The sequence below is a fragment of the Lithobates pipiens genome, unplaced genomic scaffold, assembly GCF_037356315.1.
Source record: "Lithobates pipiens isolate NorthernLeopardFrog02 unplaced genomic scaffold, aLitPip1_a1.2 Scaffold_22, whole genome shotgun sequence".
NCBI classification, from domain to species: domain Eukaryota; kingdom Metazoa; phylum Chordata; class Amphibia; order Anura; family Ranidae; genus Lithobates; species Lithobates pipiens.
In genome coordinates this window covers 58,818,867-58,844,658 of record NW_027507784.1, presented here as the reverse complement: position 1 = coordinate 58,844,658, position 25,792 = coordinate 58,818,867, and the positions used below count along the sequence as shown (strand labels likewise).

Below are 25,792 nucleotides of genomic sequence, written 5' to 3'. Positions count from 1 at the left end.
CATGATTGGATGATGGAAGTCAGCAGAGTTTTTGCTTATTTACTAAGCTCTGGAGCAACTGCACTTGCAGAGTGCACAGTTTTTTTGCCCTTAGTAAATCAACCCCAATGTTTTGCAAATCTGTGTACACTACAATCTGTATGTATGATTGTTTGAAGAGAAATGCATCTGTACCAAGCTCTAAGTGTGAGGAGGAAGGGCAAGCAGTCAAAATGAAAGTGAAACCTTCTAAGCAGCTTATAAACCTTGTGATCTTTCTGCACATAGCTTGGAGTGCTTCATTCCTCCCTTGAGGAGCAAAATGGGAGCAGATTGTAAAAGAGACCCAGTTTGTGAATATTTACTAACCTGACAGTTATTAGTCTAAGGCTCCTTTCATACGGGACGGGTCTGTGATGATTCGCCCCCTGAACATCCGCTTGCTCAGCTGGGATCGCTCCATTTACCCCCGCTGAGCCGGCGGATGACAGGGAGGTCCCTGCACACTGTGCAGGGACCGCCCTGTCAGATCTCCGCTCTCCTCTATGGGGGGATCAGAAGAACATGGACCCCGGATGATATCGGGTGTCAGTGGATGTACATCTGCTGACACCATCTATCCCATAGGGATGCATGTATGTCCGTATTTCATCCGAAAACGGATGGATGAAATAAGGACATGCGGTCCGCACGTGTGAAAGGGGCCTAAATCGGAAACCTTTATTTTGTTTGCAAATATTAAAGATTCTAACTACCAGCAAGAATGAGTCCTTACATTTAAAGAGCACCTGTCATTTCAAATCCACCATAGCAGCACCTGTTAGCGGGCATCCGATCACCTGCTGCTGCCACGTCCCTCACCTTGTTGTGTCACTGCCACATCACCAACCATCCCGTTAAAAGGAATGGGACTGTTGGTGAGTTAACAGCGGGTCAGAGGAGGAGGCGTTGTGAGAAAGACTTGACAGTTTAAAAATTGTGATTTAAATCAAGCCTTTTTTCTAGTGATTTAAATCCTGATTTAAATTGTGATTTAAATCGACTTGATTTCAGTCCAATCCACCCTGAAATGAAATAATTTTTATTTTTTTCTGACTATTACATATATTTACCTTGATCACTTTCTTTCGTAGATCTGGATGTGCGGTGGAGAGATTGAGATTATCCCATGTTCCAGAGTGGGTCATATCTTCAGAAACGACAACCCATACTCGTTCCCCAAGGACCGTGTAAAAACAGTAGAGAGGAACCTGGCTCGTGTTGCCGAAGTCTGGCTGGATGAGTACAAGGAGATCTTTTATGGTCATGGATACCATCTTCTACAAGAAGTGTCCAAAATCGGGGACCTGACGCAGCAAAAAGAACTTAGGAAGAAGTTACAGTGTAAAAGCTTTAAGTGGTACATAGATAACGTCTTTCCAGACTTGGACGCTCCTCTGGTCAGGGCTTCCGGAGTGGTAAGTGTCAGGATCTCTGCCCAGAAATGTGCCATCTATTTGGGCATCTCATCTGCTTGTCAGATCACAGAGCCAGTCATTAAAAAGTGAGGAAGAGAGTTCTGTGAAATTCTGTAATGTGTATGTAAACACTAAATGCATTTTTCAGTATGTTTGTCATCTTGTGGATTGGAAGCAGCCTGAAATATAATGTGGATAAAGACTTGGTGTTCACGCACAGCTGTGCAGTTTTTGCACAAAGGGCACATTTACTTTCCTATATTTGCATTGTGTTGCACAGTGTGCACATGCGATATTTTATTCAATATTGGTTTGCTATAGGCTTTATGAAGTTTTGGTAGTATTACCATATTCATTGGCGTATAAAACACGCACCCCAATTTAAGAGGTTGAGACTTGGGGTCAGGGGCTCTCCCTAAGCTCTCAGAACTTCAGGCCTTCCTGGTTGGGGTGGGGGGCTGTGCTGACTGGGCTGTTGGTCATGGTTGGGACAAAAGCCTGTGGTGAATGTGCCCCTGAAGTGGCAGTTTAGGGGTGCCGTACAGTCACTGTGAGGGTCACTTTGATTTGTGGCACCATGGTCACTTCACCATACACACATTTTTCACACCTGCCTCTCGGGTCTAGCCTTTTGGCAAGGACCAGAGGAATTTTTTATTCCTGGCCGAAGGGCTGCCCATTGTATTGCACAATGGTCACTTTCACTTCTCCCACTTCCTTCTCCCCACTTTCTTTTTATTTACACCCTTGTTCGTCACATTTTTGTATTTTTTTTGTTGAATGTGTTACACGTTTTGTCACAGTGTGATTAGTAGGGTGCGGGTCCTCAAACCTACCCTGAAAGTCTTGGGAGGGGGACGAACATGGCCTTCTGGCTTGGATTGCACTCTCTCATGGGGTCTCCCTTCGGGGGAGCCCCACCGAGTACTTGGGTGGGTCTGTTTTGGCAGACCCTCCAGAGAAAGGGGGTCGGTCTGGTTTCGGCCAGATGGACCCAGTGAAGTACCTCACTCCCCGTCTGGAGCCTAACGCTCCGGGGGGGATCAGGGTAAGGTCTTTCCTAAGGAGGACAGTATAACACCCGTTGCACGTATTGTGTCACTCTTTATGTGTGTGCACTTTTTTTTGGCACCGGGTGGAGTTTTTTGGTGTGTTTCACACACCACAGGCTTTTCAAAAACAAATAAAAAATCGGAATTGCCTGTAAGTGACTATTGCAATGCAGTACATGCATTGAGAAGTGAAAAAAGGTATTGCTTCACTTTAAGTAGATTTTTGGTCCCATTGTGTGCTTAAAATTGGGGTATGCCTGTAGATGGGTTCAATGTGCCATACTAAAGGATCTTGTAGTACATAGTTACATAGTTGGTGAGGTTGAATAAAGACACCAGTCCATCCAGTTCAACCTGAGTGTGTGCCTACAATTGTCCCTATCCCTGTACATTGCCCACTCACATTGGTCCCTGCCCTCAAGGAGCCCACAATCCAAGGTCCCCATTCATATACTAAGGCCAATTTTGGACAGAAGTTAATTAACCTACCAGCATGTCTTTGGAGTGTGGGAGGAAAATGGAGTACCTGGAGGAAACCCACGCAGGCACAGGGAGAACATGCAAACTCCAGGCAGGTAGTGTCTTGGTTGGGATATGAACCAGTGACCCTTCTTACTGCTAGGTGAGAGTGCTAACCACTACACCACTGTGCCACCCCCAAGTACAATAGTGTCTAAAATGAAGGCTATAGTACTAGTAACATCTGGTTAGTTTGGGACACCTCCACAACACATGGATTAGGTCCTCTTCATGTCTTCATTAATTTGAGGCAGGGGGGAGAATCTCTCCACTGAAATGATTGTGCAGAGTTCTATATGCAGAGTGAAGTATGACCAATTGCATCGCCATCTATTTCACCTACATCTCGCTCCCATTTCCCCCCTACAAGTCAAACAAGCAGGCTCTTGAGACAACGCTAAAAGATTCAAATACATGTGTGGAATTATTCTTTTCTTTTCTAGCCTCAGACAATGTGGGGTTGATTTGCTAAACCTGGAGAGTGCAAAATCTGGTGCAATTCTGCATAGAAACCAATCGGCTTCCATTTTTTTTGTTAATCAAAGCTTAATTAAACAAGCTGTAATTAGAAGCTGATTGGCTGCTATGCACGGCTGCACCAGATTTTAAATCAACCCCATTATCTCATGCATTAAACGTGACTCTTCCAACACTAAAGAGTGATGTGCTTGAGCTTGAAATGCATGGCCCTTTGAAAACTTTAAATAATTTTAGCTTCGAATACTTTTTACTTCTATGGCCTGCGTTCCAGCAGTCTAATTTGTTGCTGTAAGAAACCTATTCCCTAATCTTTTTCAGATTTTTACAATTTGCACATGGTTTAGAGTTTGCAACTTTGCTGTATTTCTCAGTAGTTACCACAAGAGGGCACTAGAACACAGCTCTACTTAATAAGAGGAAAATGATTTCCTCCTTTTAGACGTGAAGTTGTTTGTTTGTTCTTTTATTGGTGAAATGAAATCAGGCTTATATATTGTGAATTTAATTGTATCCTAGGTAGCAAACGTCGCCCTGGGCAAATGTCTTTCTTTACAAAACTCCACTCTAATCCTCGATGATTGTGATGCCGGTAAAATGGTATGTGTGATTACTTTTATTTATTTTTATAAGCAATAAATTGCCCAATTCAGCTGTTCTTTTAGATACAGTCATAAAAATTGAGAGGTGATGGTGTGCTTTGGAGATTTTAGGGTTGATTTACTAAAGGCAAAAAGACTGTGCACTTTGCAAAGTGCAGTTGCATTCTACAAGAGCAGTTGCCCGAGAGCTTAGTAGAGAGAGGAAGCTCTGCTGATTCCCACCAGCCAATCATGTGCAAGCAAAAATGCAGTTTTTTTTCTTATTGCATGTGATTGGGTATTCTTTGCAAAGTGAAGCTTTACTGCATTTACTAAGCTCTGGAGCCACTGTACATTTGCAAAGTGCACAGGCTATTTGCCTAAGTAAATCCACCCCATGGTGTTTCCACTTCTTGTCCTTATGAGCCACAAACCCAGTCTTTTTTTAGGCCACATTCACACTAACAAATGGTGCCGTAATGGGGGAGACCAAGCGGGGGCTCCCGATGATTAGCTGTGGGCGGAAGCCCCACTGAAAGTAATGGGAGGCTGACAGCTCATGCAGCCATTGGTGGCTGCTCCCATGTAATCGCTCATGGAGTGATTACCTGCTAGTGATCCGCCCTGGATGCATCCAGGCCAGATCATTCACAGGTAATCGCTGCTTGAGTGATTACAACTGTGCGGGTGCGATTAGCTTCAGGAGCTGTCAGCCTCCCATTACCTTCAATGGGGCTTCCACCCACAGCTAATCATCGGGAACCCCTACTCGGTCTCCCACATATAATTGCTAACGGCCCCCTTTGCAAGTGTGAATGGGGTCTACAGCTGTATTTATTGTATATATAATGTATGGCCAAAAGCTTGTGGACACCTAAACATCGCACTTATATGAGATTATTGGATATCCTATTCCAAAACCATGGCCATTAATATGGAGTTGCTGCCTGACCCAATTTGCACCCTTCTAGGAGGCTTTCCACAAGATTTAGGAGTCTTGCAGAGGGGATCTGTGCCCATATAGCCAGTAGAACATGGCTGAACTATATTCTTCAATTTTTTTTACCTTTTCCGAATATTATTCAGCTAGTGTAACACGCATGAGTATGGCGGCAGAGCGGCTCTTCTGGGCTGGATTACGTATCTAGTATGTGATCCAGCACTTCAGGGTAGGGGGTGCACGCCAATGGATGACTGCAGCCACCTGCTGATTGGCGAGGCGGAAGGCAGGACGGCTCTGGCCTGTCAGTGTCTTTAGGCCGGATTAGGTTTCCCTGCAAAGCAGGTAATAAAAACCTGCACATCCCTTAGTAAAAGCACCTCTCAGTAAACACACCAAGCACTGTTGGGCACACATTTAACTCTTTAATCGCCCTAGATGGTAACCCCTTCCCAGCCAGTGTCATTAGTACAGTGACAGTGCATTTTAAGCATTGATCACTGTATTAGTGTCACTGGTTCCCACAAAGTGTCAGCTAGTGTTAGACTGGTCACCATACTATCGCAGTGCCGCTATAAGTCGCTGTTTGCCGCCATTACTAGTATTAAAGAAAAAAAATAATTAAAATTCCAGAATATATATCCTAGTATTTAGACGCCATAACTTTTCTGTAAACGAATCAGTATGCACCTATTAGGGATTGTTTTTAATCAAAAATATGTAGCAGAATATATCTTGCTTTACATTTTTGAAGACTTTTTTTTTTTATATATATGTTTTATAGCAGAAAGTTAAAAAATATTGTTTTTCTTGTTTTTTTTCACAATTATCAGTCTTTTTTTCGTTTACAGTGCAAAAAATTTAAAAACTCAGTGGTGATCAAATACCACCAAAATAAATTATATTTGTGGGGCGGGGGGCTGAAACATATAAATGTAATTTGTGTAGAGCGTTGCAAGACTGCGCAATTGTCAGTTAAAATAACGCAGTACCCAAATGCAAAAAATGGCCTGGTCATGAGGTCAAGTGGTTAATGAAGTTCTTTTTTTTTTACTTTATATTGAACATTTTTCTTCTAATTACAGAACCAGCATTTTAACTTCACCTGGTTAAGACTAATTAAACAGAAGGGTCTCTGCATCGCCCCCGGGGGCAAAGATAAATTGGCCTTATTACAATGTGACAATCTAAACAGCGGCCTCCGGTGGTTACACAAATCTCTGACGGCATTTCAGCCAGCGCTGGTGAGTCAATAAAGTTTCACACTGTATTTATTTTATTCAGAAGAAGGAAAAAGGTGGACAGAATGCACTTCAGGTGGGATGTTGACTTTATTTTAAGCAGACCTTGTGTGCAGGCCTTGTCCCTAGCAGGCTGCTTCACTCCGACGAATGATCTGGCAGAGAAAGCTTTATTAGGATAAAGAAAACAAACGCTGTGAGAGATCCGTGTTCATTATGAGCATTGGCCATTCTTACTGTGATGCAATCATGCCGTTGATAGTTTACATTTGGTTGGGCTGGCAGGGAGACCAAGCCACTGATTGTGTTATGTGCATAAAGGAATCTTTCTAAAATATGTACTATCCTAACATATTAACCACTTAAGTGACCGAGCTTCTTTCTGAGATTTGTTGTCTTGGTAGAAAATTACTTAAAACCCTCAAACATTATACAGTTTTTTTTTTCTAAAACCCTAGAGAATAACATAGTGGTCGTTGCAATACTTTCTGTCACACCGTATTTGCACAGCAGTCTTACAGGCGCACTTTGTTTGGAAAAAATATAAAGTTAGCCCAATTTTTTTTTTATAATGTGAAAAATAATATTACACTGAGTAAATTGATACACAACATGTCACGCTTCAAAATTGCGCCCCCCTCGTGGAATGGCGACAAACTTTTGCCCTTAAAAATCTCCATAGGCGATGTTTAAAAAATTCTACAGGTTGCATGTTTTGAGTTGCAGAGGAGGTCTAGGGTTAGAATTATTGCTCTCTCTCTACCGATCGCGGCGATACCTCACATGTGTGGTTTGAACACCGTTTTCATATGCGGGCGCTATTCACATATGCGTTCGCTTCTGCTCGCGAGCTCATCGGGACGGGTGCATTTAAAACATATATTTTTTTTTTTTTTGCACTGTTCTTTAAAAAAAAAAAATGTGTCACTTTTATTCCTATTTTAAGGAATGTAAACATCTCTTGGAATAGAAAAAAAGCATGACAGGATCTCTTAAATATGAGATCTGGGGTCAAAGAGACCTCAAATCTCACATTTACACTAAAATGCAATAAAAAAAAATACATTTTGTCATAAAAAAAATTACAAAAAAAAAATGACCCTTTAAGAGCTATGGGCGGAAGTGAAGTTTTGATGTTGCTTCCGCCCTGCAATGATATGGAGACAAGTGGGGGCCATCTTCCCCTCACCCGTCTCCATGTCACACAAGGGACAACATCTGATCGCCTCTACCGCTGCCCTCTCCCGCCACCGATAAAAGTGAATCCGCTGCAGAGACCACTTTTTATCTTCAAGCAGACCACCCGCTGGTGCTGAAGAAGAGTATACTGAGGTTATGGCAGCTAGCTGCTGCCATAACAACGATACTCCTCTTCAAAGTACCGACGTATAATGATGGTGGGTGGATTGGAAGTGGTTCAGTTCCAGATCTAGCAAAAAACACTTTTTAGTGTTGAGTGCGGAAGGGATACATAATGTATCGGCCCTTAGTGCTGGAAAACAGATGATGGTAGTTTTTAGTCCTGAGCAGAGCAAGTGCTCCATCTTAACCCTGCTTGAAACACTGACCTTGACACTGACCCTCACTTTAAAGTGGATGTAAAGGCTGAAGGTTTTTTTGACCTAACCGCTTCACGGCTGCCCACCATAGATACACTGCAGCAGATAGGGCCACCCGGCGCCAGATCACATACCTAGTACGGGATCTGGCTCCTTTGGGTCAGGGGCGTGCATGCTTGCCACTGGTGGCTGCTCCTGTTGTGATCTCACACAGCGGGAGCCAAGTGGCAGGCATCGATTTCCACCGCCACTGGACGATTGTTCAGTACACATACAGAACGGCGATCGCCAATGTAAACAAGGCAGATTGCTGTTCTGTCAGTAGGGAAAGCATTGATGCAAAGCAGGGTGACATGGACGTTCACTGTTTTGTTCATTTAAAGGGGTTGTAAACCTACATGTGTGATGCATTAAGGTGAAAAAACACCTGGCAGTGACCGGCCCCCCAGCCCCCCTGTTTTACTTACCTGAGCCCTAGAAATTGACCTACGGGGACACGCTGTCCCGTTGCCCAGGGTTCTCGGCTCTTGATTGGATAGATTGATAGCAACGCAGCCATTGGCTCCCGCTGCTGTCAATCAAATCCAATGACGTGGGGGGCTGGGCCGAGTCCTGCATTCGGCCTCTATGGACGCTGAATGCTGGGCTCAGGAGCGTGCCCACAAGGTAAGCTCCCGGGAGAGCGCTTCTCCCAGGGGGTTATCTGATGTGGGGAGGAGCCGCGAGAGCCGACTGAGGGACCCCAGAATACGAGGTTCGGGGGTACTCTGTGCAAAATGAGCTGCACAGTGGAGGCAAGTATGATATGTTTGTTTATTTAAAAAAAAACTAACCTTTAGTGTCACTTTAAGCACAAGAGACTCCCTTGCCTAATACACAGACACAACTTCTGCTAGAAGCTCTCTCTGGGGATTATTTATGAAAGGCAATATCGCAGTCCTGGTATAAATCGCTGATCATCACCATTACTAGTAAAAATATATATATATATATATATATATATATATATATATATATATATATATATATATATATATATATATATATATGGCATAGTTTGTAGGCCACATGGGGTTGATTTACTAAAGGCAAATAAATTGTTCATTTTGCTAAGTGCAGTTGTTCCAGATCTTAGTAAATGAGCAGAAGCTCTGCTGACCTCTATCATTCAATCATGTGCAAGCAAAAATGCTGTTTTTTTTTTTATTCTCCTTGCATGTGATTGGGTATTCTTTGTAAAGTGAAGCTTTACCTCATTTACTAAGCTCTGGAGCAGCTGCACTTGCAGAGTGCAACTGAACTTTGCAAAGTGCACAGTCCTTTTTTTTGCCTTTTATACTCTTATTGGGATTTTTGTTAACACAAATATGTAGCAGAATACATATTGGCTAAATTGATGAAGACATTTGATATAATATTTTTTTTATTGGATATGTTTTATGGCAGAAAGTAAAAAATATATATATATTTTTTTTCAAAATTATCATTTTTTTTTTATTTATAGCGCAAAAAATAAAAACGATGATCAAATGCCAGAAAAAGAAAGTTCTATTTGTGAAAAAAAGGACATTTTTTTGGGATATATCGCTGCACGACCGCGCAATTTTCAGTTAAAGTAACGCAGTGCCGTATCGCAAAAAATGACCTGGTCAGGAAGGGGGTAAATCTTTTGGAGCTGAAGTGGTTAATGCATCCTTTGCATTTAGGTTAAAAACCTTCTGTGTGCAGTTCCCCACCACCCAAACAATCTCTTATACTTACCTGAGCCCAATCTCTATCCAGTGATGTGCACAAGAGCAGAGGCTCTCTCTGCTCCCCCACGAGGATGTCCCCCCCAAGATTTATCCCCATAGAGGATGTCCTCCGCCAAGATTGTTCCCCCAAGAGGATGTCCTCCCCAGATTGGTCCCTCAAGACGATGTCCTCCCCAAGATTGGTACCCCAAGAAGATGTCCTCCCCCAAGATTGGTCCCCCAAGAGGATTTCCTCCCTCAAGATTGGTCCCCCAAGAAGATGTCCTTCCCAAGGGGATGTCCTCTCCCAAGATTGGTCCCCCAAGGGGATGTCCTCTCCCAAGATTGATCCCCCAAGAGGATATCCTCTCCCATGATTGGTCCCCCTAGAGCATGTCCTCCCCCAAGATTGTTCCCCCTAGAGCATGTCCTCCCCCAAGATTGTTCCCCCTAGAGGATGTCCTCTCCCAAGATTGGTCCCCCAAGAGGATGTCCTCCCCAGATTGGTCCCTCAAGACAATATCCTCTCCCAAGATTGATCCCCCTAGAGCATGTCCTCCCCCAAGATTGTTCCCCCTAGAGGATGTCCTCTCCCAAGATTGGTCCCCCAAGAGGATGTCCTCCCCAGATTGGTCCCTCAAGACAATATCCTCCCCCAAGATTGGTCCCCCTAGAGGATGTCCTCCCCCAAGATTGTTCCCCCTAGAGGATGTCCTCTCCCAAGATTGGTCCCCCAAGAGGATGTCCTCTCCCAAGATTGGTCCACCAAGAGGATGTCTACCCCCAAGATTAGTTCCCGAAGATGGATCAGTCTAAATGATAGCTTAGGAGTAATTCACAAACATCATTTACTGATCCTTCTGTGGGCACTTTAGGTGGGTAATTTGTTCTTCCTTTACTAATGACCAGTAATTGAGTGCTGTTTTTATATTTTTTGCATTACAGGAATCCCATTTCGTTTTGGAAAGCATACCGCGGCCAACGTGTTTAGAGGTGGATCCTTCACATAAGACCCTAAGAACAAATGCCTGTAACCCTACCAATAAGCTTCAAAAGTGGCAGTTTGAGAAATACTTTGCGCCATGAAGGTGCCGCTGTTACAGACTTATGTCTATTTTTATAACGTAGTTAGTGAGACATGGACCATACACTGTGATCTTATACCATGGACAGAACACGGACTTACTGTAAATGAGACTTTGGGAGGCCTGTAGTTCATTTTTGTTTTAATCAGGGTTGGTGGGTTGTACTGATTTTTGAAGGGGAAAAACTCCAGTATTTGTGAAAATTGGATATAACATATCCAACAGCTACACAAGCCTTTTTTACAGTTTTATATTATTTAAAACACCTTTCAGTTTCTGCAGCCAGCAACAATTTCTGTAACTGCTAAAAAAGGGTAATTTATTTTTAATTTCAGCTATAGTAATAGTTCTCTATTGGCATCATTAACCCTGGTGCTTGAGGCTCCAGTGTTTAGCTTTGGGGTGGAAGGCACAGGTAAGCTGTCCGGCCCCACTGCCAGCATCCCGTCTAAAAATATGAGAGGCTGACAGCTGCTGTGGCTGGATGAGGCCGGGTGGTACACTCAGTTGTACTTTCTTGTAAGGCACCCAGGGATGAGATTGCTTGTTTTCTGGGTATTCATACCTGGGTGCATACTGCCCTACACATACATACCAGGTAGGGTTGCCACCTTTTCTTCAAGCCAAACCTGAACACTTTAGTGGCCTGGGACATCTTTGGGAGAGTAGTACAGCACGCAGCAAACAGTGGGTGTGGCCAAATTGCTTATGCTGACATCATCGCCCTGCCGCCTATTGATGCAGAAGCTCCTGGACAGTAACAGATTTGTGTGTGACTATCTTGGTTACTTGGGGAGCCGCAGCCTGGTTTGAATAATGTGTCCAGGTTTCAGGCCGCCTGAAACCAGGACACATGATTCAAAACTAGGACTGTCCAGGTGAATCCCGGACAGATGGCAACTTTAATACCAGATCATGCACCACTCAGCCCCATGCAGCTGCAGCAGCTGTCAGACTCCAATAGAGTTTTATAGGCTACTGGTGGCGGGGTTGGACAGTGCACCCATGCCTTCCAGCTGAAGATAAACGCAGAAGCCTTATGCATGAGGCCATGGAGGGGAGTTCCACAAATCCTCTCATTCCTCTGTGCTGTCAAGGGCAGCCTGCTGTTTGGAATATAGCATCGCTGGGAATGTCCTTTAGATTACCGCACTAGAAGTTTTGTCTTTGCAAATCTAAAAGGATGCAGGTGATACATTATTATTTATTTTTTTCAACACTAGGAAACACAAACCTTCCACTTAGCACCCATTGCTAACATTCTAGGCAGGTGCACCCGAGTGGCCTATCTCCCTTGTAGTATACTGTATATAGAAGACTCAAAAAGGCTGTTTTTTTTTTTTCAACAAAACTGGAGTTTCACTGTAAGCCAAATGGTACGATTCTGTTACAATGTGTCTGTTTGTTGGATCATTTTAATCTATGTGTTCATTTTGGCCACCATTAAATTATTTATTTATTTCTGGCCCTGGTTTGATCATGGAAACAGGAGAAGTAAAATATAATATCAAAAGTTATCAACTATGTTAAATTTCTAAAAAACTGATGTGAAGAAGAATGTACATTAACTCTGTAACTGTTCATTTGTATTTGTCTAGTGCAGTGATTCTTAACTAGGGTTCCTCCAGAGCTTGCTGGGGGTTCCTCCAGCATTGGGCAATTTCTGCCTCTCAGATAAGTTCCCACTGACACCATTGATCTTTTTACCTATCTGTAAGGAGGTAATTCTTCCCAATGACCACAAGTGTAAGGACCATTCTTCCCACTGACCATCAGACTAATGTATCATGAGTTGTAGAGTTCTAATTTTTAGCAGGGGTTCCTCGAGACCAGAGAACTATTTCAAGGGTTCCTCGATGTTGAGAAAGGTTGGTCTACTTTGCTGGAAGCCATGTGTAAAGGAAATTTTTTGACATTTTTCTTCAAAAGTGTATTGTTTTATAGCTTTCACTAAGCCCTTTTTTCATTGAGGATGTGGGAGGCTGCAACAGAAGGAGACCTTGCACTTTCATGCAAGGTTGGCCTTAAATGGCCCAGTCTCAGCCAGTTCTAAAGAGCCAAATAGTAAGTCACCGGCACTCCGAAAAAAAGTGCCTCCACAAATGATTGTGAATGTATCATGTCACATAGTTTAAACTGCCATGCCAATGTTTCTGGACCTTGCAGGGTCCCCTTTCTAAGAGTGACACTTTAAAGCAGAACTAAACCCAGCAACTTGGCAGGAACATAACTGTCAAATTTGCTGGTGCTCTCAACCATCAAATGGCTGGTGTCACAACTGATCACATGTGCAGCACCATGGCAGTTGAAGATCCTACAGAGGCCAAGATGGCATCTTCCCTGGCTAAAAAACGATAGAAGGGTTTAGTTCTGCTATAAAATGGCAAAAGAGCTCCAAGCAGAGCTGTACCATCCTAACGGGGAATGGACCAGGTATAACCTCAAGGGGTACTTGCAGTTACTGCAATGGATGTCAGTGTGCATACAGTGCCTTGAAAAAGTATTCATACCCCTTGACATTTTCCACATTTTGTCATGTTACAACCAAAAACGTAAATGTATTTTATTGGGATTTTATGTGATAGACCAACACAAAGCGGCACATAATTGTGAAGTGGAAGGAAAATGATAAATGGTTTTCAAAATTTCTTAGAAATAAATATCTGAAAAGCGTGGCGTGCATTTGTATTCAGCCCCCCTTTACTCTGACACCCCTAAATAAAATCTAGTGGAACCAATTGCCTTCAGAGTTCATCTAATTAGTAAATAGAGTCCACCTGTGTGCAATTTAATCTCAGTATAAATACAGCTGTGATGTGAAGCCTACAGAGGTTTGTTAGAGAACCTTCATGAACAAACAGCATCGTGAAGGCCAAGGAACACACCAAACGGGTCAGGGATAAGGTTGTGGAAAAGTTTAACCACTTCAGCCCTGGAAGGTTTTACCCACTTCCTGACTAGACCATTTTTTGCAATACGGCACTGTGTCGCTTTGACAATTCTGCGGTCGTGCGATGCTGTACCCAAATAAAATTTATGTCCTTTTTTTTTCCACAAATAGAGCTTTCTTTTGGTGGTATTTGATCACCTCTGTGGTTTTTATTTTTTGCGTTATAAACAAAAAAAAAATGCCAATTTTGGGAAAAAAAACATAATTTTTTACTTTCTGCTATAATATGCCCAAAAAAATGTAAAATAATTAATTTATTTTATTAGGAACTTAGACCAATATGTATCCTGCTACATATTTTTGCTAAAAAATCCCAATAAGCATATATTGATTGGTTTGCACAAAAGTTATGGCGTCGTCTACAAACTACGGGATAGATTTAGGGACTTTCTTTTTTTACTAGTAATGGCGGCGATTTACGATTTTCAGCAGGACTGCGACAATGCGGCGGACAAATCTGACCCTAAGTGACACTTTTTGGTGACCAGTGACACCAATACAGTGATCAGTGCTATAAAAATGCACTGATTACTGTATAAATGGCACTGGCAGGGAAGGGGTTAACACTAGAGGGTGATCAAGGGGTTAAATGTGTTCCCTGGGAAGTGTTTCTAACTGTGAGGGGGAAGTGTTACACTGGAGGAAAATATAGATCATGATTCAGCTCAGCTGAAACACAATCTCTTACTTTTTCTCCATGACAGATCAGTGGTGTGCTTTCTTTACATCATCACACTGCTGACCTGTCTCTCCACAGAATGATCGGCAGGTCGTGGCGGCCATTGCGTGATTGGACACAGCGGGAGTGGCACGCCGGCCACCCTGCCGCAGTAAATGTACGTGCGGCAGTCAGGAAGCGGTTAAAGCAGGGTTAGGTTATAAAAAAATATCCTAAGCTTTGAACATCTCATAGAGCACTGTTCAATCCATCATCCGAAAAGGGAAAGAGTATGGCACAACTGCAAACCTACCAAGACACGGCCGTCCACCTAAACTGACAGGCTGGGCAAGGAGAGCTTTAATCCGAGAAGCAGCCAAGAGGCCCATGGTAACTCTGGAGGAGCTGCAGAGATCCACAGCTCAGGTGAGAGAATCTGTCCACAGGACAACTATTAGTCATGCACTCCACAAATCTGCCCTTTATGGAAAAGTAGCAAGAAGAAAGCCATTCTTCTAAGAAAGCCATAAGCAATCCTGTTTGCAGTTTGCGAGAAACCATGTGGGGGACACAGCAAACATGTGAGGTGCTCTGGTCATATGAGACCAAAATTGAACTTTTTGGCATAAAAGCAAAACACTATGTCTGGCAGAAAATCAACACTGCACATCACCCTGAACACACCATCCCCACCGTGAAACATGGTGGTGACAGCATCATGTTATGGGGATGTTTTTCTTCAGCAGGGAAAGGGAAGCTGGTCAGAGTTGATGGGAAGATGGATGGAGCCAAATACAGGGCAATCTTAGAAGAAAACCTGGTTGAGTCTGCAAAAGACTTGAGACTGGGATGGAGGTTCACCTCCCAGCAGGACAACGACCCAGTCAAAGTCAAGACCTAAATCCAAGACAAAATATCCCCAAAAAGACTTGCAGCTGTTGCAGTGAAAGGTGGTTCTACAAAGTCTCAGGGGGGCTGAATACAAATGCCTTCCACACTTTTCACATATTTTTTTTTTTTTAAAAATGAGAATTTTTTTTATAATTTTCCTTCCACTTCACAATTATGTACCACTTTGTGTTGGTCTATCACATAAAATGTCAATAAAATACATTTACATTTTTGGTTGTAACATGACAAAATGTGGACACCAGAACTTCAATAAATAAATTTCCCTAATTTCCAGTGACTGAGTCACCCTCACCTAAATGAAATGTATTGATGCTGGCACATTGACTAATGCCGCGTACACACAACCGGACCTTCCGGCAGAATCATTTCATCGGATATTGCGATCCTGTGAGGGCTTCATCTGACTTTTTTCTTAAAAAATTCTACTGGTCCTAGAACTAGAACATGTTTTAAATCTTTCAGACGGACTCAATTTCTATCGGGAAAACCGTTTGTCTGTATGCTATTCCGATGGACCAAATACGACACAAGGGCAGTTATTGGCTACTGGCTATTGAACTTCCTTTTCTAGTCCCGTCGTACGTCATTGCGTTCAAAATGAAAGGATTTTGGTGTGATGGTGTGTAGGCAAGTCCGTTCAGTCGGAACTCCGTCAGAAAGACCGTCAGAGTTTATTTTGACGGAAAGTCCGGTCGCGTGTACGCGGCATTAATGTTATATATCAGTCAGGGACTTTGAAATTGAGAGTTCCCATCTTCCGTCAGACAGACCGACATATACACGGGCCGAAAGAGAGACGTTTTTTTGTTTTAACTTCCGATATCTGCGGACATTCGACCCGTGTACCCGGCTTAAGTGAGAGGTTTTATTTAATGATGTCAGCTGTGATCATTGGTTTTGGAGAAAGAACAAAGCTTATAATTTCCATATTCTGCATAAAGACTACATTCACATGGCCATAAACATTTTCCTGATCTTATTACGCGTGTTTTTTTTTCCAGCACAAATGTTCCTTTTGTAATGATCAGTAAATACTTGTGTAAAACTGTCCTGTTTTTTTTCTTTTCCAATACCTGCATCTGGCATACATGTATATATTTGTCCTCAGCTACAGACTCTTAGATTTGGTGTTATGGATCTGAACGCGGTGCATGTTTACGCCCCTTGTGTGGATGTCTCCATGGAAAACCATGCCGCTGTGTTCAGATCCGTACATTTTTTTTATTGTACGTTTTCTGTCTTGTTTTGTTTTTGGGGCCGTGTGAATGAGGCCTTTGATTTTTGATGTTCCGATCACAATGGGTTTCCTAGTTATATTTTGAATATTAAAATTGTAATTGTATTGCATCTAATCAAAAATGATGTCAAACATATATAAATACTTTTAACTTTAATCTGCAAGCAAAAGTTGACTCCCTTCCGACCCCACCCCATCACTCATCCAGGACATTTTTTTTTCATACCTTCTGAAACATGTTTTGCTCACATAACGTGGAATTCCAGCTTCATCCTAACTAGCCTTAAAACTACCCCCCCCCCCCCATCACCTATGCTTACCAACCTATGAAAGATGTATATACTTACCTATTATCAGGCCTTTCCGGTCCAGTCACATGATCCCCTGTGTCAGGCGTCGTGGCTTCAGGGGAGAGGAAAGAGCAATGGCTAGCTAAGCCTGGAGCGGTGGCTTCAATGGCCCAACCATTGTCAGCACTCCTTCCTCTCCCCTGCAGCAGCGCTGGCTAACACATGGGAGCGGCCTGAAAATAGGTAAGTATATGCATCTTTCTTACACAGCTTAGTAAGTATAGGTGTTAGAAGGGAGGACAGGACAGTTTTAAGATTAGTTAGGAATATCCTCTAATTCCACTCTGCTGCCCGGGTCCATAGCTGGTGCTGTTTCCTGGTGCATGGAACAAGCAATCTAGTTCTGCAGATGTTCCGGCATCAGATGATATTCTTGTGTTGAATTCAGCACTGAGATTCCTCTGTGCTGGCAGAGCAGAGTAACAGCCACACCCCTCAGCACAAGCTTCCCTGCACAGAGATGGAAAGGGGGTGTGTCTGACTAGGGGTGCTGATTATTCAGAGGTCCAACTCTAGTGCCTCTTGAACTGCATATTCATATTTAGACACCCCCCAGAGCTGCTGTAACAGTAATGCCGCGTACACACGGTCACATTTTCTGACGGGAAATGTTCAATGTGAGCTAGTTATCTGAAAGTCCGACTGTTTGTATGCTCCATCGAACATTTGCTGTTGGAATTTCCACCAACAAATGTTTGAGAGCAGGTTCTCCAATTTTCCACCAACAAAACTTGTCGGAAAGTCCGATTGTGTGTACACAAGTCCCTCGCACAAAAATTCACACATTCTCTGAATCAAGCAGAAGGAGCCGCACTGGCTATTGAACTTCCTTTTTATAGTCCCATTGTATGGCCAACATTTGTGTGACCGTGTGTGTGCAAGACAAGTTTGAGCCAACATCCTTAGAGAAAAAAAACACGGTTTTGTTGTCGGAAAATCCGAACGTGTGTACACAGCATAAGATCATGAAACTAGAAGTTGTTAGTACAATGTCCATCTGTCTGAGTATTTAGTTTGGTGACATCCGTTGGGACCACAGACAACAACAATATAAAAACTCATAAAAAGGTACCACATTCTTTATTAGGTCACCTGGGGTTATTCTGTTCTACCAAGATTGAAAATGTAGAGAAATGTATTTTTGCACGGTACAGTAGAATGATTATCGACATTTTGTAATTGAGCTGGACTTAAAAAAATTTGTGGATGTGAAGGAAATGTTCATTTTGGTTAAGTCTTGTTTTTATTCTCTTAATGTATTTTCATGTGTAAATTGGGAAGATGTTGCAATAAATTATTTTTGGACAATAAGAATTTTTTTTTACACTCATTTGTTTGCATTTCCAAACAGAGTTACCGTATATACTCGAGTATAAGCCGAGATTTTCAGCCTCTTTTTTGAGGCTGAAAGTGCCCCCCTCGGCTTATACTCGAGTCATCGCTGTCTGCCCGCTCGATCAGCGTGTCGAGCAGACAGACAGCGGCCATTCTATTCAAAAGCCGCGCCTCCGGCTCCGCCTTCGCCTGTGATAGGCGGAACACTGAATTTCCCAGCAGCCTGTGTTCCGCCTATCACGGACATCGTATCATCCTCGTACTACGGACGAGGATGATACGACGTCTGTGATAGGCGGAACACAGGCTGCTGGGAAATTCAGTGTTCCGCCTATCACAGGCGAAGGCGGCGGCGCAGCTTTTGAACTTTACAATGGCCGCCGACGAAGAGGGCACGGGACGGCACGGCACGGGACGGGACGGGACGGGGGCAAGGCAAGGCACGACACGGGACGGATGCAAGGAGGCAAGGCACGGCACGGGACGGAGGCAAGGAGGCAAGGCACGGGACGGAGGCTCGGGACAAAGGTAGGCTGGACACACACACACACACACACACACACACACACACACACACACACACACACACACACACACACACACACACACACACACACACACACACACACGGATGGAGACACACACAGGGATGGATGGATGGATGGATGGAGACACACACACACAGGGATGGATGGATGGATGGATGGAGACACACACACACAGGGATGGATGGATGGATGGATGGAGACACACACACACAGGGATGGATGGATGGATGGACACACACACAGGGATGGATGGACGGACACACAGGGATGGACGGACACACAGGGATGGACGGACACACACACAGGGATGGACAGGCATGTCTCACCCTCGGCTTATACACGAGTCAATAAGTTTGCCAGTTTTTTTGGGGGTAAATTGGGGGCCTCGGCTTATATTCGGGTCGGCCTATACTCGAGTATATACGGTATATGTTAGAGTTCAATACCATGGATGTGTCTTTCATTTTGTCTGTAAGTTCTAAACACATTTATAAATCAGAATTCTAGTCAAAATGATTTTCTTTGGTTTTGGGCAGTGAACAAGGTTCAGCTTTTCCATGGGGTCTTTTCAGCTTTTTCCTGATTTGTAGTTTTTTTTTATTCACTTGCACTGTGCCTTTGAAATTTTGAAAACTTGACTAGTCAATTCCCTAGTAGAGCCTCCTCTCTTCATAGTTTCATAGTTTCATAGTTAGTAAGGTTGAATAAAGACACCAGTCCATCCAGTTCAACCTGAGTGTCTACAATTGTCCCTATCCCTGTACATTACACACTCACATTGGTCCCTACCCTCAAGGAGCCCACAATCCAAGGTCCCCGTTCATATACTACGGCCAATTTTGCACAGAAGCCAATTAACCTACCTGCATGTCTTTGGTTTGTGGGAGGAAACCGGAGTACCCGGCGGAAACCCACGCAGGCACAGGGAGAACATGCAAACTCCAGGCAGGTAGAGTCGTGGTTGGGATTTGAACCAGCGACCCTTCTTACTGCTAGGCGAGAGTGTTAACCACTACACCACTGTGCCGCCTTGCACGCTATAGCTTTCTTCTCTTCCGGGGGTGTCTAATTAATGTTTGTGCTGGTAACAACCAAAAGGTCCCTGCCCCCACCTATAACTGGCCTTCACAGCAAGGAGCACATGGAAGGGCAGACACATGAAAAACAAAGAACATACCATAGCTCAACTTACCAACCAGTCTGCTAACTGACCAAATTAACCTGTCCAACAGTCTGCGTTAAAAACAGGGGTTTAGTTAGCACACATTTGCAAATGCATGCATAAGCTGCAAGGCCTCTTCACGGCACCCTGTGTATGCTTACAGTCCTAATGCTAATGAATTTATGTTTATAAGCGTGTCCACAATGGAAGCACATGCATTAATGGATAGATGAGGGGCAGGTGGACTATGGAGGAAGCCCAATCCCCCTTAAAGGACCAGGAGCACACTGCACACCCAGCAAGAGCACAGTGGCAGAAAAGGTGTACAGTGTGTTCCTGTACCATATATATGTATTTGTGTGTGTATATATATATATATATATATATTTAAAAAGAAGGTAAGACAAAGCTTGGTTTGTGGGTCTTTAGACTTGCTTAGATGTCAATGGAGATGTGACAGGAAACGTCACCAGGAAGCGCTTCCTGATGACGTAAAACGAAACGTACGTCGAGGTGCATTCTGGTCACGTCACTTCCTGGTCCCGAACTTCCGGTTTATCATCACGGCAGTGGAACACACGCTAACCTATGAGCGGAGGCTGGGCGACTATGGGTCCCTGCCTAGTGTCTTATGAGATTATCCTCAGTGGGATAGGGCCGGGAGAAGACAATTTCGAATTTAAGCAACCAATTTGTAATTTGTTTTAATGGCATTTTAAATAAAAAATTTACGCTATGGTGCCATTTATTTCTTATTTTTATAGGATACCATAGTGGAGGGGAGGTTATATACATCAAGGTTAACTGTCACATCTCCAGTGACATCTAAGCAAGTCTAAAGACCCACAAACCAAGCTTATCTGGCCTTCTTTTTAACTAAAGAGGTCATATTCTTCTGGTGAGTAGGAAATCGTAATCAGACACATCGGGTGCAATCTGTGTTATGATTTGGCAATTTATCACTGAAAAATGTATGAACTTTTGAAGGACTGTTTTTATTAATTTATTGTATTCACAATTTTCTGAGCACGGTGCACTTTGTAATGTTTATTATATGTTGACTAGTTAAGTACCGCCTGCCATTGTTTTTGCATCGGCTGTTTAAAGTGAAATACCGTTGTTATGGCGACGGGCGGTCCACTTTCACATAAAAGTGGTCTCAGTGGCGGATTTGCCGCAAGATCACTTTTATCGGGAGCACTGCGGTGGTCTCCGCTGCTTACCGAAGCCATCTGTAGTGGCGGAGACAGTCCGGTCCTCTCCCCTCACAGGCTGGATGCAGAGTGAGGGAAAGATGTCACCTGCTCGGTGTCACACCATTGGATGGCGAAAGCAACGTCAAACGTCACTTCTGCCCAATGGTCTTAAAGGGGATTATTTTATTTTTTTAAATGACATTCAATTATTTTATTTTTTTATTGCATTATAGTGTAAATGTTAGATCTGAGGTCTTTTTGACCCCAGATTTCACATTTTCAGAGGTCCTGTCATGCTTTTTTTTCCCCCCTTGTAATAGGAATAAAAATGACCCAAATTTTTTTTTTTTTTAAAAGGACAGTGTCAAAATAAAAAATAAAACGTAAAATAAATAAGATTTTTTTTTTTAAAAGTTCCCCTGTCCCACCGAGCTCACGCGCAGAAGCGAACGCATACGTAAGTCACACCCGCATATGAAAACAATGATCAAACCACACATGTGAGGAATCGCCACGATCGTTAGAGCAAGAGCAATAATTCTAGCACTAGATCTCCTCTGTAATTTAAAACTGGTAACCTGTAGAAATGTGTAAACGTCGCCTATGGAGATTTTTAAGGGTCGAAGTTTGTCGCCATTCCACCAGCAGGCGCAATTTTGAAACGTGACATGTTGGATATCAATTTACTCAGCGTAACATTATCTTACACAATCTAAAAAAAAAATTGGCCTAACTTTACTGTTGTCTTATTTTTTAATTCAAAAAAGTTTATTTTTTCCAAAATAATTGCGCTTGTAAGACGGCTGCAAAAATACAGTGTGACATAAAGTATTGCAACGGTCGCCATTTTATTCTCTAGAGCAGGGATATGCAATTATCAGACCTCCAACTGTTGCAGAACTACACGTCCCATAAGGCATAGCAAGACTCTGACAGCCACAAGTATGACACCCAGAGGCATAGGCATGATGGGACTTGTAGTTTTGCAACAGCTGGAGGTCTGCTAATTGCATATCCCTGCTCTAGAGTGTATGAAATATATATATATATATATATATATATATATATATATATATGTATATAATGTTTGGGGGTTCTAAGTAATTTTCTAGCAAAAAATAAAATGATTTTAACTTGTAAACACCAAGTCTGAAAAATAGGAAATCACGTTTATAGCACTTTACCACTAGCGCCCCCTGCCACTGTTTATTGTACTTTTCATATCTAGTGGGTATCAAAAAGTCTCTCCTTGTGCCCCATTTCTCTCCCTTTGTGGATTCTAATATAAGGTTTTATCCATTCTTCATTTTGCTCAGCCTATAAAATGGCTACTTTCATTTATTTATGTGTTTACCTCTGCGGCTTCTAAGCTTATTGTGTACATTTCGGACACAAGGACGCAGCTTTTAGCACTGTACGCAATAGCCTGAATTGAGCGAGGCCGGCTGCAGCAAGCAAACAGCTGGGAGGAACAAACACACGACTGTTCTAATATAAGAAGAAGGAATTGCTGAGGCTTGCGTAGTCAATCCTGCTTTGTGCTTGGGAAACAAAAGAAACACAAACAACACTAGCTGGTTTGATGTTCTTTGGTGTCAAAAGAAAGATTCTTCTCCCAGAAAATGTGATCTAATTGACAGAACTTTGCTGTTTGTTTCAGCGGTGTTCTGTGTCTCAAAACTGACATAATCAGACTTCTTCCGGGTACAAATCGTGCTGGTTCTCTTGTAAGGGCTTATAGTTTTTGTGTTTATTTGCAACCCTTGCATCTACAATCCTAAACCGATATTTTACAAACATTTGCAAGAGATTTAAAGGGTTAATTCACCTTTACCAAAAACTGCCTATGCGGGTAAGGGGCAGCTGTAGATTTAAAAAAATGTACTGGCTGTGATCCTTTTCCTTGACCTTGATAGGTGTAGGCCGTCTACAGTATCTCACAAAAGTGAGTACACCCCTCAGATTTTTGTAAATATTTTATTATATCTTTTCATGTGAAAAATAAGAAATTACACTTTGCTACAATGTAAAGTAGTGAGTGTACAGCTTATATAATAGTGTAAATTTGCTGTCCCCTCAAAATAACTCAACTCACAGCCATTAATGTCTAAATCGCTGGCAACAAAAGTGAGTACACCCCTAAGTGAAAATGTCCAAGTTGGGCCCAAAGTGTCAATATTTTGTGCGGCCACCATTGCCCAATTAGCCATTTTCCCTCCCCGGTGTCATGTGAATCGTTAGTGTTACAAGATCTCAGGTGTGAATGGGGAGCAGGTGTGTTAAATTTGGTGTTATCGCTCTCTCTCATACTGGTCACTGGAAGTTCAACATGGCACCTCATGGCAAAGAACTTTCTGAGGATCTGAAAAAGAGAATTGTTGCTCTACATAAAGATGGCCTAGGCCAGGGATATGTAATTAGCGGACCTCCAGCTGTTTCAAAACTACAAGTCCCATCATGCCTCTGGCTCTGGGTTTCATGCTTGTGGCTATTAGAGTCTTGCTATGCCTCATGGGATTTGTAGTTTTGCAGCAGCTGGAGATCCGCTAATTACATATCCCTGGCCTAGGCTATAAGAAGATTGCCAAGATCCTGAAACTGAGCTGCAGCCCGATGGCCAAGACCATACAGCGGTTTAACAGGACAGGTTCCATTCAGAACAGGCCCCGCCATGGTCGACCAAAGTGGTTGAGTGCACGTGCTCAGCGTCATAACCCGAGGTTGTCTTTGGAGTATGAGTGCTGCCAGCATTGCTACAGAGGTTGAAGGGGTGGGGGGTCAGCCTGTCAGTTCTCAGACCGTACGCTGCACACTGCATCAAATTGGTCTGCATGGCTGTTGTCCCAGAAGGAAGCCTCTTCTAAAGATGATGCACAAGAAAGCCCACAAACAGTTTGCTGAAGACAAGCAGACTAAGGACATGGATTACTGGAACCATGTCCTGTGGTCTGATGAGATCAAGATAAACTTATTTGGTTTAGATGGTGTCAAGCGTGTGTGGTGGAAACCAGGTGAGGAGTACAAAGACAAGTGTGTCTTGCCTACAGTCACGCATGGTGGTGGGAGTGTCATGGTCTGGGGCTGCATGAGTGCTGCCAGCACTGGGGATCTACAGGTCATTGAAGGAACCATGAATGCCAACATGTTCAGTGACATATTGAAGCAGAGCATGATCCCCTCCCTTCGGAGACTGGGCCGCAGGACAGTATTCCAATATGATAACGACCCCAAACACACCTCCAAGATCACCATTGACTTGCTAAAGAAGCTGAGGGTAAAGATACAGGACTGGCCAAGCATGTCTCCAGACCTAAACACAATTGTGCATCTGTGGGGGATCCTCAAATGGAAGGTGGAGGAGTGCAAAGTCTCTAACATCCACCAGCTCTGTGATGTCGTTATGGATGAATGGAAGAGGACTCCAGTGGCAACCTGTGAAGCTCTGGTGAACTCCAAGAGACATTGCTGGAAAATAATGGTGGCCGCACAAAATATTGACGCTTTAGGCCCAATTTGGACATTTTGGGGTGTACTCACTTTTGTTGCCAGTGGTTTAGACCTTAATGGCTGTGTGTTGAGTTATTTTGAGGGGACAGCAAATTTACACTGTTATACAAGCTGTACACTCACTATTTTACATTGTAACAAAGTGTAATTTCTTCAGTGTTGTTACATGAAAAGATATAAAATGATATTTAGAAAAATGTGAGGGGTGTACTCACTTTTGTGAGATTCTCTGTGTACCTCTCAAAGCCTGGCCAGAACACTCCCAGAGATGGCATCATCCCATCCTGCCTTGTTGCTAAGACATTGCTAAGACACTTGCAGCTATTTCTGCTCACTTTCACCATCACAGGAACAAACTTTCTCTGATTCAAACCCCCTTGTATGTGTTCTCTCTTCCCTGTTGCAGTATCTCTGAGTTCAGTGATGCTGCAATGCATGAGATAGTTAACCATGTATGTGCAGGGGTTTGAGAGCTTGCTTCTGGTTGGAGGGCATGACCAGCTGGGAGTGTCTTGGCAATGTCCTAGCAACAAGGCAGCACGGTCGGGGGTACCATTTCTCTGAATTTTTCAGCAAGGCTGCAGGAGGTACATAGATGACCACCCATACTCAGGGCAATTATTCATCTTTGGACAAAACTGCACAGTTTTCTTTCATCTACAATGAAGAAAAAAGCACCCACTGGGACTTGATGTGAGTTCATACAAAATAATGAGAGGACAACAACATTTAAAAAGCTCAGGTTAGGCTGTTCACAACAGAGAAGGCTATCCTCCAGTGGGTACCCCAGGAAGTTTTCCAAAAAAAACATGCACTAATGGAAGAAGTGCCATACCAAAGGATAAAAGAGCCCAAATTAATTTATTAGTTTATACTAAAAAGCATCCAATGCTTTTTGGGGGGGCAGTAAATACTCTACCTTCATCAGGCCTTCAGTTAAAATAAGAATCTTGAATGGGCGTGAAAAATTTTTTTCCTGTGTAAATCTATGTAGGGAAGCTAAGTACTGGATCAGGAGAGTTATTGGACAGCAGTATCTGCGTGATCAATCAAGAACAAGGTCTTCGTTGCTCACGCAGATACTGCTGTCCAATAACTCTCCTGATCCGGTAATTAGCTTCCCTACATAGATTTACACAGGAAAACTATTTTTCAAGCCCATTCAATTCTTATGTTAACTGAAGCCCTGATGACGGTGGAGTTTTTTCTGACCCCCAAAACGCATTGGATGTCTACTTCAGTGATTTACATCTTCCAGGAACATCGGTCAGGGAGTGGTATAGTTACATTGATCCAAACTAGGCTAATGTACAG

The 25,792-nt window shown here is 43.1% G+C and overlaps 1 protein-coding gene across 1 annotated transcript in view; it reads left to right on the top strand.

The window, feature by feature from the left end:
• GALNT5 (polypeptide N-acetylgalactosaminyltransferase 5) overlaps positions 1 to 18,044 on the top strand; it is a 75,879-nt gene extending 57,835 nt beyond the window's left edge. Inside the window, exons 7-10 of the mRNA XM_077447658.1 lie at positions 1,113 to 1,436; positions 4,004 to 4,084; positions 6,091 to 6,249; positions 10,484 to 18,044. Of these exons, the coding sequence (XP_077303784.1) occupies positions 1,113 to 1,436; positions 4,004 to 4,084; positions 6,091 to 6,249; positions 10,484 to 10,624 (705 nt within the window). The 3' untranslated portion in view covers positions 10,625 to 18,044. The remainder of the gene's footprint in view (positions 1 to 1,112; positions 1,437 to 4,003; positions 4,085 to 6,090; positions 6,250 to 10,483) is intronic.
• The last annotated feature ends 7,748 nt before the right edge of the window (positions 18,045 to 25,792 follow it).